This window comes from Macrobrachium nipponense, chromosome 13 (assembly GCF_015104395.2).
Source record: "Macrobrachium nipponense isolate FS-2020 chromosome 13, ASM1510439v2, whole genome shotgun sequence".
Taxonomy (NCBI): domain Eukaryota; kingdom Metazoa; phylum Arthropoda; class Malacostraca; order Decapoda; family Palaemonidae; genus Macrobrachium; species Macrobrachium nipponense.
The window spans coordinates 9,565,906-9,579,368 of NC_087206.1; the positions used below are offsets into that span (position 1 = coordinate 9,565,906).

The 13,463-nt window shown below is 35.4% G+C and overlaps 1 protein-coding gene across 6 annotated transcripts in view; it reads left to right on the forward strand.

Annotated features, from left to right (window-relative positions):
- LOC135225631 (XK-related protein 4-like) overlaps positions 1–13,163 on the forward strand; it is an 85,001-nt gene extending 71,838 nt beyond the window's left edge. For all 6 annotated transcript variants that reach the window (XM_064264950.1, XM_064264949.1, XM_064264954.1 and 3 more), the window contains 7 exons: positions 742–902; positions 4,319–4,408; positions 4,961–5,178; positions 5,846–6,091; positions 7,253–7,443; positions 7,761–7,884; positions 8,587–13,163. In XM_064264950.1, coding sequence (XP_064121020.1) covers positions 742–902; positions 4,319–4,408; positions 4,961–5,178; positions 5,846–6,091; positions 7,253–7,443; positions 7,761–7,884; positions 8,587–8,717 — 1,161 coding nt within the window. In that variant the 3' untranslated portion in view covers positions 8,718–13,163. The remainder of the gene's footprint in view (positions 1–741; positions 903–4,318; positions 4,409–4,960; positions 5,179–5,845; positions 6,092–7,252; positions 7,444–7,760; positions 7,885–8,586) is intronic.
- The last annotated feature ends 300 nt before the right edge of the window (positions 13,164–13,463 follow it).

Consider the following 13,463-nt stretch of genomic DNA (forward strand, 5'->3'; position numbering starts at 1 on the left):
CATGATGATACTGTGCGCTAAAATATCTGTGAAATATTATATAAGAAAAATCAGCCATTATCCTAAATTAACCAAACTGTCATTTCCTTACGACAATGACGTTGCTCCAAAAAATAAGCGGCATCATTGATTCTGGGATGGTAAAGTACACGAAGATCGTCGTCTTATTTCGATGTGGTTTTTCGATCTATAATAATATTTCAAGAAACACTGACTTGACAGATAATGAAATATGGAAAGTGAAGAAACTTTGTCATAAAAAAATAACCATTTTGGCTCTGATATAGAATCACAGAAAGACAGTTTTTTAAAATGATTCTTTTCATCTTCCAACAGATTGTCATATGGTCTTCTAACAGTTAATGAATTGTTCAAAGTGAACAAACTTTGTTATAAGAAAAAACCATCTTGGGGTCTGGGATATTGAAGAATAGAAACGAAATTTTTTATTATTGATTTTTTTTATCTTCCTACAGATTGTCATCTGGTGTTCTAACAGTTAATGAAGTTTTAATACAGAACAATCCTAATGTTAAAAAAAGCCATCTTGGGCTCGGGGATTTTTTTTTGTCTTCCAACAGATTGTCATATTGTTCTAACAGTTAATGAAATTTTCAAAGTGAACTAACCTTGTTTTAAAAAAAACTGTTTTGGGCTCTGGCATAATAGAAGCCACAATTTTTATTATTATTAAAGTTTTTATTAATTTTTAATATTTTTTTTTCTTTTATGTCCCAACAGATTGTCATCTGGTGTTCGCTCCTCTTCTACGTGGGTGACCTCTGCCTTGACCTCTGGACCTGTTCCGTTCATTTTAACACCAAGAAGCCCAAATCGGCGTGGTTCATCTTCTTTGCAATTCTGCTGCCCAATTTGTACGCTGGATATAAGTCGCTGCAATGGTGAGTCGAAGTGATCAGTTATTTCTGGCAAGTTAAAAACTTATTATTTTTTTTTCACGTTTTGGTGTCCCGTTGGGGGGTGGGGTTGGTATTGCCGATCGTGCGCCTTTTGTAGTGTACTGTGGTTCTCTGCAGCGTCCCATAGGGACCCTTGCTGCAACCCCTTCCATTCATTTGCTGTACCTCCTTTCGTCTTCTCTTTCTTCCATCTTACTTTCCATCCTTTTCTAACAATTGTTACATAGTGCAACTGAGAGGTTCTCCTCCTGTTACGCCTTGCAAACCTTTGTACTCACAATTTCCCTGTCAGCTCTGAATGACCTCATAAGTCCAAGAGCTTAGCCTTTGGCCTGTATTTCATATTCCTTTCCATTTATGTTTTAAGGCAGTTTGCAATGATGTACTCACCCGCTCACAAACCGACAAAAGAATATTAGAAACATATATAATGTTGATAATATTTTCTTGTAGTGCTGGTGGTGCTTGGTAAGCCCTGAGGGGCGTGCGTGCAAACACGCCGACAACAGAAGACGGACAGCATTAGGATATTCAGGATGTAATGTTTTCAGTCCGTACTTAAAGAGAATGCTGATTATCAGTAACCTCTTTTAGCTAACAAAGACTCTTGAGCTTAGGAGTTGTTTGATTTGAGTGAATGAAGGATTAGCTAACAAGTTGTTTGAGATATGACAACCAAGTTGTGGTGACCATTTCCCATCTTGACTGTGGGGTTGTTCCATATGAATAATGTTCATCTTCTGAATAATAATAATGATAATAGCAAAAGCCTTCCACCGGAGCCTGTGCAAGAAGCACCAGCTACCTTGCAGTAATAAGTGGTACGAACACCAATCTGAAGGAGTGATAGAAAACGATCATGCAGAGATCCTCTGGGACTATGGTATCAGGACGGTAGGGTGATACGTGCCAATAGACCAGACGTGACGTTGATTGACAAAATGAAGAAGAAGGTATCACTCATTGATGTCGCAATACCATGGGACACCAGAGTAGAAGCGAAAAAAGAGAAAAGATTGATGAGTATCAAGACCTGAAAATAGAAATAAGAAGGATATGGGATATGCCAGTGGAAATTGTACCCAAAATCACAGGAACACTATAGGCACGATCCCAAGATCCCTGAAAAGGAACCTGGAAAAACTAGATGCCGAGGTAGCTCCAGGACTCATGCAGAAGTGTGTGATCCTAGAAACGGCGCACATAGTAAAAGTGATGGACTCCTAAGGAGGCAGGTTGCAACCCGGAACAACACAGTATAGGTACCACCCAGTCGAATTGGAGGACTGTGATAAAGAAAATGATAATAATTGTGAATAAAATATTATTATTATATAATCCCGTAAAGGGGTAGCGCCATCAGTGCACCTCACACGGTGTACTGTAGGGATTACTAAAGGGTTTTTGTAGCACCCCTTCGGACCCACTTTGGCCTTTTACTTTACCTTCTTTCACGCTTCCATTTTCCCCTTTCTTGCTGTCCAGCCTCTCTAGCTGTTAATTCTTAGTGCTTCCGTTGGGTTTTCTCTCAGCTCCGCCTTTAAATCCTTTACTTTGTCGCCTTGAAGTTCTGGACCTCCTTTATCTTGCTGTCCAACCATTCTTTAACTCCCTATTTTCAGTCTTAAGCACTGAATACCAGGCAGTACACTAGTGCTGAACTTGACACCCTAAATTTTAAAATATTATTATATTATTATTATTATTATTATTATTATTATTATTATTATTATTATTATTATAAGAGAGACAAAAACCACACTTATGTAAGGGTACAACTATCTAAAGATAAATCTCTACAGAGAGAGGTTTGGTAGAGTTTTTTTATTTTTAAATATATGTACCCATACACAACTGTAGATTTGTTTCACCATTTCAAGACTCATGCTATTATTATTATTATTATTATTATTATTATATTATTATTATTATTATTATTATTATTTTTTTTTTTTTTTTTTTTTTTTTTTTTTTTTTTTTTTTTGCTCTATCACAGTCCTCCAATTCGACTGGGTGGTATTTATAGTGTGGGGTTCCGGGTTGCATCCTGCCTCCTTAGGAGTCCATCACTTTTCTTACTATGTGTGCCGTTTCTAGGATCACACTCTTCTGCATGAGACCTGGAGCTACTTCAGCCTCTAGTTTTTCTAGATTCCTTTTCAGGGATCTTGGGATCGTGCCTAGTGCTCCTATGATTATGGGTACGATTTCCACTGGCATATCCCATATCCTTCTTATTTCTATTTTCAGATCTTGATACTTATCAATTTTTTTGTCCCTCTCTTTTCTCTTCAACTCTGGTGTCCCATGGTATTGCGACATCAATGAGTGATACTTTCTTCTTGACTTTGTTCAGTTCAACGTCCACGATATGGTATATTTGCAACGTATCACCCTATCCGTTCTGATACCATAGTCCCAGAGGATCTTTGCGTGATCGTTTTCTATCACTCCCTCAGGTTGGTGCTCGTACCACTTATTACTGCAAGGTAGCTGATGTTTCTTGCACAGGCTCCAGTGGAGGGCTTTTGCCACTGAATCATGCCTCTTTTTGTACTGGTTCTGTGCAAGTGCCGGGCATTCACTTGCTATGTGGTTTATGGTTTCATTTTTCGTATTGCACTTCCTACATATGGGAGAGATGTTATTTCCGTCTATCGTACTTTGAACATATCTGGTTCTTAGGGCCTGATCTTGTGCCGCTGTTATCATTCCTTCAGTTTCCTTCTTTAGCTCTCCCCTCTGTAGCCATGCCAATTGTCATCGCTGGCTAGTTCTTTAGTCTGTCTCATGTATTGTCCGTGCATTGGTTTGTTGTGCCAGTCCTGTGTTCTTTCTATCTTTCTCCTGTCTCTGTATATTTCTGGGTCTTCGTCTACTTTTATTAGTCCTTCTTCCCATGCACTCTTTAGCCACTCGTCTTCACTGGTTTTCAGATATTGCCCCAGTGCTCTGTTTTCAATGTTGACGCAGTCCTCTATTATTATTATTATTATTATTATTATTATTATTATTATTATTATTATTATTATTATTCTAAGGGGTCCACAATAATAAAATTGTTAAAAGTTCGTGTATGATTTATAGTGTTTATAAATTATACACGAACTTTTAACATTTTCATTATTGTGGACCCCTTAGAACATTGTATATACTGAAAAAAGAAACCCACAAAATTACTTTGTATAAACGTGTTCACTTTTATAATTTATAAGTAAAAACGTTATACACAGTAGTATTGTTGGTTTCCTTCTCAATCTTCAGTAGAAACCTGAAATAAGTTTTTGTTTGGTTCATTGAATATGCTCTCCTGAGAGAGAGGTTTTCACCAACCCCCTGAAAAATATATTATTATTATTATTATTATTATTATTATTATTTTATTTATTTATTCACAGGTACTTAAGAGCCCACGCCCTTACTCCGCTGAGGAAGCCTCACATATGGATGATCCGGGTCTTCTTCTTCCCCATCAGTCCCATACTCAGGTAAATGTCCAAGTGTACTGGAGCCGTTCCAAAGGCGTATCGCTAATACTACTACTACTACTACTACTACCACTATACTACTACTACTACTAATACTACTACTACTACTACTAGTACTACTACTAATACTACTACTACTACTACTACTACTACTACTATTAGTACTAACCATTGAAGGAATTGATATCTGCGTAGATGCTACATGCCTGTAATTGTTTCATCTTGTGAAAAGGCCGACGGCAAGGCAATCTTGATGCTTTAAAAGACGGTAATAACAAGTAGTGATAAATTTGTAGTCGAAAGAGGATATTTCATTCTTTTACTGTACCCCTGCTCACATTTTTTCTTACATCTTACTTTCCACCTTCTCCTAACAGTTATTTCATAGTGCAACTGCTTTGTGGTTTTCCTCCTGCTACACCTTTCAAACCTCCTTTACTCTCAATTTCCCTTTCAGCTCTGAATGAGCTCATAGGTCCCAGCGCTAGGCCTATGGCCTAAATTCTATCTCCTGTTCCATTCATTGAAATGCTGTTGTGATATTCCCAACAGGTACCTGGACGCTTGGTGGTACGGCTTCCGAGCCAGACAGGCATGGAAGAAGCACAATTACGGACAGGAGAAGAAATTCTTCGAGGGCTTCCTGGTGGAGAGCGCCGAGGTAGCCATGTTGAGGCTGGTCATTATCTTCCTGGAGGACGCGCCCATCGTCGTCTTGAACCTGGCCATCTTGATCGAGGCTCCCCCGGGGGAGTGGGCCATGGCTCCGGGTAAGAGGTGTCACTGAATTGTTACGTAGCATTTAATTCGGCCTAATGGGTTGGTTATTGGTGAAATGTGGGACTAGTCAAGGAACTCATTACGCATGATTAAATATAAATTTGTTGAAGACTGCAATTAGTTTAGATTGTTAAGGGTTAATAGTTTAGAATTGAAATGAGTTCATATTTTTACATATTATTCACGTGCATTTGTTGGCATTTAGTACTGTTCAGGAAACTGTTGCAGGTTATTCGTGATTAGCTGTTGAAATTTTGGACTTGTCTTAAGGTTATTATAAATTTTTATTGATTATTTGCTTGATTTGACGGTTGGTCACATTTACACAAAGGAGAGCAGTGATGAAGCATATAATCTATTATTTATTTCTTTACTCCAAGGCTATGTAAAGATAATTGAAGTAATACAAGAACGAATGAGATGAAAAGTTTAATGTTGATGGATTCTTTCTTATTAAGTGAATTTTCATTATATGGTGGGGTTCCACAAGGGAATGTTATTTCACCTTTGCTGTTTTCCATTTTCATGAGAAGATTTCGAGTGGAGTAACGATTTATCTGCTTATTTGTGTTTTTATATATCTCTATTCCATATATCTTTCAGTGTTTACATTATATCATACACCTGTATTTTTAACACGTTTGTGTCTACTTTCAGGCATTAAAGAAGATCCCGAAGCCGTTCGTCTGGGGCTGGTCATAGCCAAGCTAGCCTGCACCATGACCTTGGGCGTGGTGCATTACATGTCCTGCAACAAACTCGCTTGGCATTTGGCACATTCCCGGGAAGAGGATGGGCATGGGACCCACACCCCGTCCTCGACCGCTCCCGCATGGGAGAGGAAGGGCATTCTTTCTTGGGTGGCTGAAGTTACCATATATTGCTGGCAATTACTCTCGATTGGTGAGTGCGCCATTGATATCTTGGTGCTGAGACGCTCATTGATTCTTTTAATAACTCGTGAATGTCTTTGGCTGAGACTCAGTTGTTCTCTGTCTGTCTCTGAATAATTCTCTATGAATCGAGACTGCATCTCTCTCTCTCTCTCTCTCTCTCTCTCTCTCTCTCTTCTCTCTCTCTCTCTTATAGGTTTGTAGTCGTGAATATTAAAGTTTTTGGTGGTAGTTATTAGTCAGGATACAACCAAATAGTTAGAAGTATACTTAGAAACTTGAGTTGCCATGGGGCACAGCGTGACCCGATAAACCAGTAGATTTGGTTGCTGTTACTGGCGTTCCAAAACAGGTATCAAGTAACATATCTGCAATAACCTTCTATTGAAGTGATACGGTACTACCGAATATCAAACTTGGCTCCCTTGCAGTTAATTTAAGATTATCTGAGCAGTCAGATTCTGCAACGAACGAAGTGCCTTGATTCAAATTAACAATTAAAAGGTGATTTAGAATCACAGCTCAGTCCAGACCAACAGGCGATTTAAAATTATATATCCAATAGACAGATATTTGACTGTTGCAGAATTTGGCAAGTCTGAAAAAGATGATTTAAAACATTCTTAGTTTTTATAGCTTCCAAAAGTCATTAGGAACCCTGCTCAAAGGGTAGGCTACTTGTTCTTTGGTTTGCATAACCTCCTTGCCAGTTTAAGAAACAGAACAGAAGTCACCGAACATATTTGGTTACAGTTTACGAATTTTGATCAGAAATATAAACGTGACCCTAATCCTTTCTTCAGTAGATTTCTTTATCATAATTAAGATGTAAAGTCTTGTACAACGTACAGTACTATATGATGTCTGTATACATAACAAATATAATAGCAGAAAAGCAACTCTCATAGCATCAAATGTTTGAGTAGTTATTTATAAGAAAATAATTGTAATAAATATAGGTGCTTTTTGATAAGTATATAAGTTTTTTCTTTAAACGAAATACAATTAAGTGAAATGCACTTAAGAGTAGATTATATCAACATAGTTTTGGGACTTCATTTTTATGTAATGAAAGCATTAAGTTTTAGCATGTATGATATTTCTAGTGTCCATGACCACTGATGTGTATTATCATTTGAAAACAAAAATCAATCAATATGTTGTCTTTCAGGCTCCAGAGTGACTGCGTATGCCCTGTTTTCTGTGGTACGTTTCAATCTCCTTTGGGTGCCCATCATAATCCGTTGGTTAATTCACACCTTGTGGATCTACTTTGATGTTCGTGAGATGTCCGTCATCAACTCTGTTGCATTTGGGGGCGTTTACCTCTTCTCCTTCGTTACAACTTCACCAGGGCACCAGGTGAGTGGTCATACCTTTCAAAGTGAAATCACATGTTAGAGGATTATTTATGATATTTTAAATCAGTTTGCAAAGTTTAAAACCACTGCTCTCCAGTTCCCCTCCCAACCTTTGTCAGCATTTATAAAATGATGGTTATTATCATTTTGTTGTAAGTGGTTCCAGTCCAGTGGGAGATTAATTACAGTAAATTGCATCACTATTATCTTATTTTGTTTGTTTTCTTTAGTACCTTTATTTTCATTGAATAAAAGTGGAATTATAATGTTATAATTTAGTGTTGGAAAACTAAAATCTTCTTTTATTATGTGTGCCAGATACTACGCATCCTACTATATTACGTGATAACTTTTGGAGAAAACATCATAATTGCCATTTTGTGGTCGTATTATGCTCCAGATAACTACTTCCAAGCCTGTGGTCTTGCTGTCATGTTTGGAGGTAAGTCTTGTTAGTCTGAACTTTCAAATCCATCATTGAGTTATGGCAGTCCTTAAACCAAAAAAGCACCATATTGAAGAAATTTGGTCTTCAAATTGATTATAATGATTTGATCAATAAATAATGAATTAAACCACGAATAACTCAAATCCCATATGCCCAAAATTCAGGTCAGACTAAAAGTTCACCAGGTCTATAAGAATTTACACACTGTTTTGCAGCAGCAAATATTTAGTTTTTGAAATAAATTTATTAAGAAAATTTTGTCAGAATCTGTATCTTTGTTGATGCTTCCAGTCATTAAATGTTTAAAGCACTACATGTATAACTTATTTGATAGAATTTTCATTTTATTAAAGAAAAAAATTATGGGCTAACCAATGAAGGGTGCTTTGATTCAGTGGTGTAGTAAAATCACTGAATGGTAACAAATATAATATTAAGTATTTGGTCTTGAAAATATTGAAATGTAATGGAATGCTAACTACAAGCTTTGTAATGTATTTTATTATCCATTAAGTGAACTGTATTTTATCAGAATTTAGAAAGTTTTCTACTGAAATTAGAGAGGAATGAAAAATATTATTATAAGCCTTTTAAATTTTTAAAATAAGAATTCAAATTATCAACTCTCATTGATGAATATCTTGTTTCTTGTCACTGGTTTTTGGTGTCTGATTAAATTTTATTTTTTTTTTCCAGGTGCAATTGGAGGCCTCATATTCCTTATGATCTACTATTGCTGGTGTCATCCTGACAGGCAGAACATTTGGGCCTGGCAAAAATTCCATGAGCTGCGGGAAAAGCGACAGAACAGACCAGGCATTGTGTAATAGGCTGTATATATTATTAATATACAATTCATAAAAAAATATAAAAGCTCTCAGGACGAAAGGTTGGAAGTGAACAGGAACTTTTTGTACTATGCAGAAGTCCTTGTCTTTTCTATGCTGTCCTGTTAAATGGCATTTTGATTGCTTGATGGTAAATTCTCTCAGTGTTTTATGGTAGTTTGGAAATTGTCATTAGAAGAACCTTTCAAGTAAGATTTACCTTTTGCTAGGAGTTATAGTTTGTAAAAATATTCTTTGTATGGATTGTACAAATCAGTTATACACCAACATGTATACAGTACATAAAATTGCCAATTTTAAATGTTATTAAGCAACCTTCTTAACAAGAACAAGCTTAGTAATTATAAATGTGAAATCCTGTTGAGTGAGAAAACATATTTTGATAATAAGAAAAATGCGAGTGTTTTAATATGGTGATTTGGTGGGTATTAAGTGCAATGTTACTAGTAAGGACATTTTTCAACTATTTATTCAGCCAGACCTAGTCATTATGTTCATTGTAAATAGTATCTTTTATTATGAGTCTAAGTGATCATGGCTTCCAGGAAGGTTCACAGTACATCACTAGAATTTGTAGTTGTTCAGAAGTTGTTTTCTGAGGATTGATTGACAATGAGGTTGTGCAGAAATGTAGTTTTACATATTTAGTCTGTCACTTGATTCAAGCTATACACGCTGAATTTGTTATTCAGTATCTTGAATTTTTTCATTGTTATGCATTTGAATAATATCTGTGGTTCCCCTGGTCTTTCTTAAACACTTAGATTTTACAATGCAGATGATGCCAGTCTCTCAATGAAGCATCTGTGTAACGCGAATTCTTATCGTAATGCAAATAGAATACTTAATATGGAAACCTAGTCAAACTTCTTGACATACGTACTTGGTTTGTGTTTGTTAGGAGGGAGAAAGGTTAATTATTTTTGAAAGTGCTAGTTGTTTTAAGGCCCCGTCATATTTGGCTGTTTGGTGAGACATTTTGTGAAAGTTGTTGAAAAAGATCTTTTTATTCTTGTTAACTAATTCAGTAAGCCTTTTCTGTGATGCTTAAATAAAAGATATATTTTATGTAGCATATTTGAAATGAAGACTTATGTGCCTCTTCTGCAAGCTCTTGATATATATTTGTACCTCCCTCTAACCACTTGTGCCTGTTGAATACCATGTAAACATTTGTGCCTTTTGGTTGAAATAATTATAGGAGGAAAATCATATAAGCATTCATGCATTTTGATTTAGCTCTGGAATCAATTTGTGCCTTGTCAGTATGATATCTGGTATTCCTTGAAATAAGACATTTTATTTCATATTTGGTTCTCTTATGTGAGATTCAAGTGTGTGTGACAGGTAATCACTTTTGTTGACCAGTTTTGCTTTGCATTTAGAAGAGGTATATAGAAAGTAAAATAACATCGCAATGACTGTACAAGGATCCTCAAAGTTCTTCTGTGTGATATGGCAGGTAGAATTTATAGAATGCAATGTACTATAACTACAAAAACTATATACATATTAACAAACCAAGTTAGCAACACTAAATAGTGCCACAACGGTCAATGATTCATATTCTTATGTTGTAATATGGAAATCTTGGGATTTAGAGATAAAAGCATACAGAAACAAATTTGGGGTATCACCTTGAAGCTGATTAAGACAGGAAAAACAAAAATGTTGATACAGGTGTGATTTTGTACTAGAATAACTATTTTCTTTATATTTTATGTTTACAGGCCCTGTAGGTACTATTTCAAACATTTGTACTGTGTGATATATACATTTTTTTTATTGTATCATTAACTAAAGCCGCCATGTGATAATTGTTCCATTGTTTGTTATCCCTAGTTTTACAGAAGACAGTATCTTCATCACCATGGTAAGGGAAAGTTAAACCTTTGACAAATTAAATATCATTACTCCTTGACTCTCTTAACTTCCCATCAAGCCATTTCACTTTCTTGCAACTTGTATTTAGTATCCCTTATTTTCATGACCCACAACAGTCATCATTATATGAAGATTTAACAATTTTGTATCACTTATTGAAGCAATGTCGCTGAAAAGGCATTAAATTTGTAAGTCAGGGCAACCTTACTCTTATAAATCATCAGGTCATTGATGAGATCACACCAGGTCTGGAGCATTTGAGTAGTTGGTAATAGGGTGCTGTACTTATAGGGTGTGCAATTTCAAAAGAACACCTTAAAAATATATAGTGTTTATTTTGTCTGTGAGAATTTTGTGAGTGAGAGATTGAACACTATAGTTAAGTAGTGTGTGCTTGTCTGAGAACTAAAAATGAACCAGTCATTTGGATGTGATGCCGAATACATCAAACTTCATAGGTGGAATGAGGACTGTGGGTGTGTGTTGTTGAATTGCAAAAAAACACTAGAAATGAAACGACTATTTGCATGTGAGGTGAAAAATATTCTTGAAGTTCCTATCTTCTGTTCCTTTGTGCTGTACATAACATGTTGAAAACATTTAATCTGGAGTAAATCCTTTTCTAAAGGGTTTTGATGTGGAAAAGGCTAATTGGAGAGGCTGCTGTGGTAGTGTTTTTCACTCGCCCCAGATTCATACCGACACCCTTTTAGAAAGGGTGAGTGAGTCAGAATATTCTGGCATGTCCAATTTAGCAGTTCTCTGGTATTTTAGCAATAATTTACCTTAGAAATAGTGCTAAAGGAACGTATTTCACGGAGCGACACGGCTTCCTCGCCCAGAAATAGATTTTTCCTACATCAAAATCCCTTTATTAGGCATGCACTTTTATTAGATAGTCAAATGTACAGGGTTGTGCCTCTCTTCACGTAATGCATTTTACTTTTGGGATTTTCAGTTCTATAGTATTCCAAGAAACTGCTATTTTGAAGAATTAAAGATATCATTTCTTGTTGAAGATATAACCTTTGCAATCTATTAGTTGATAAGTTCACTACTTTTCAAGGTTTAGAAGACTTGAAAACATGTTTAAATTTTATGAAGTTCTCTTCTTGGGATATGTAGAGGGTAACGCATTTATCGGCAATTAAATTGAAGTACGTACTGTATAAAGCTCAGTGCTAAAATTTGTGTACATCCAGATTTTATTGTGAACTGTGTAGTTGCTAAACTTTTCCTGTCATGTAGTGAAAACAAAAACTTGAATTGACAAGAAACGGGTAAACAAATACATAGAGAGAAAATAACAATAGAAACATTTCTGAGCCTTACCCCTATCAATTTAAACAAATATTTTAGATTTATCATGTTACAAAAAGAATGAAAATATCCACACCTTAGCAGAGCTAATTCTTCATTTTTTTGTTTAGTTCACTGGCAACAATTTACTTCATGAGAACTTACAAATGAGGTTTAAGATACATCTTATTTTATTTATTTTAAAGAATTTCTTTTCTAAGCAGATCTGTGATTAGTATGTGAAAATTCTTAAGTATCTTTACTAAGAAAAATTGTAGGAACTGTGAAAGTATTGAAAGAAATGAGATAGTTTTGTTTATCATAGGATGTTAAAATTACAATGACTCCTTTTGAAATTACATATCTGTAAAATCAGTGGCATTTCATAATTTGCCTCCATTTGTAGCAAACTTTTCTACTTTTTTTCTTTTCATCCATGCCTTTGTTTACTTCTATAGTGCATATTGGTATTTTACGTCAACTAGCTCACTATGAAGGTAAAACCCACAGTGTGCCATTGGCAGTGCTCTATAGGCTGTACCAGTGATTCATATTGCATCCCCTCCATTCCCATGAAACATTTCTGACCTTTCACTTTTCTGCCGTTCCCCTGATTTCTTCTTGACTAGTTGTCCATCTTTCATTTTTACACAATATTTGTGAACAAACCCAACTTCATGGAAGTAAAGAAAAGTGACTTAGTGTTTTGCATAAATTAGTGAACACTGATAGCAATTACTGAGAATGCAAATTACTGTATTATGATAGGTGCCACCTTTTGCACCTACAATTACAATTCCTATGTAAGCTATCATTTTGTGCTATACAAAAGCATGTTCACATGCAAGTGTGAGAAGAAACAAGGCTTACCATTCAGTTGAAAGTTTGTCTTGTTTCATACCATATATTATAAGAGAGACAATTGTAAGACTGTGAAAGCTATAGATGTTGTGATCTTTAACTGTATAATTAAAACACTACCGAATTCATTGTAGTCCTCTTGATGTTTTTAATGTTCTTTTAAACAGAAATTAATGACAGAGAATGTATATTTTTAGATATCTAGTATTTTTTTCATGCAATTACCTATACATGAACTTGATTACTGTATCATGAACAGTTTTGTATCAAATCTATTCAGACAATGCAAAGATGGGTATTTTTATTACGTACTGTTGTTACTTTGTAGTTGTATGCTGCCTGCCATGTACGTATTAATGCTATTAAATGAATTTTATACAATCTTAATCATTTAACCCAATTTATCAATTTTTTGCAAGCTGAGTCAGAAGTAGGTTCACCAAGTCATATACGCATGACAAGAAGTTGCCATTTAGTGTGCGTATACTGTATTTTGAGTTTTATTTATAAAGGATTTCTTGTGCAAAATAAATTAATGCACAAGTTGGTTAATCAAATTGTATGTTTCAAAATAGTAGTATTTCTCCTTCAAAATTAACAGACAACTGCTTAGCTCTTAGCACCTTGTAATTCATCTACTGTGGCTTAAAACATTAAGTTGACTATAAGCCCCTAATTTGC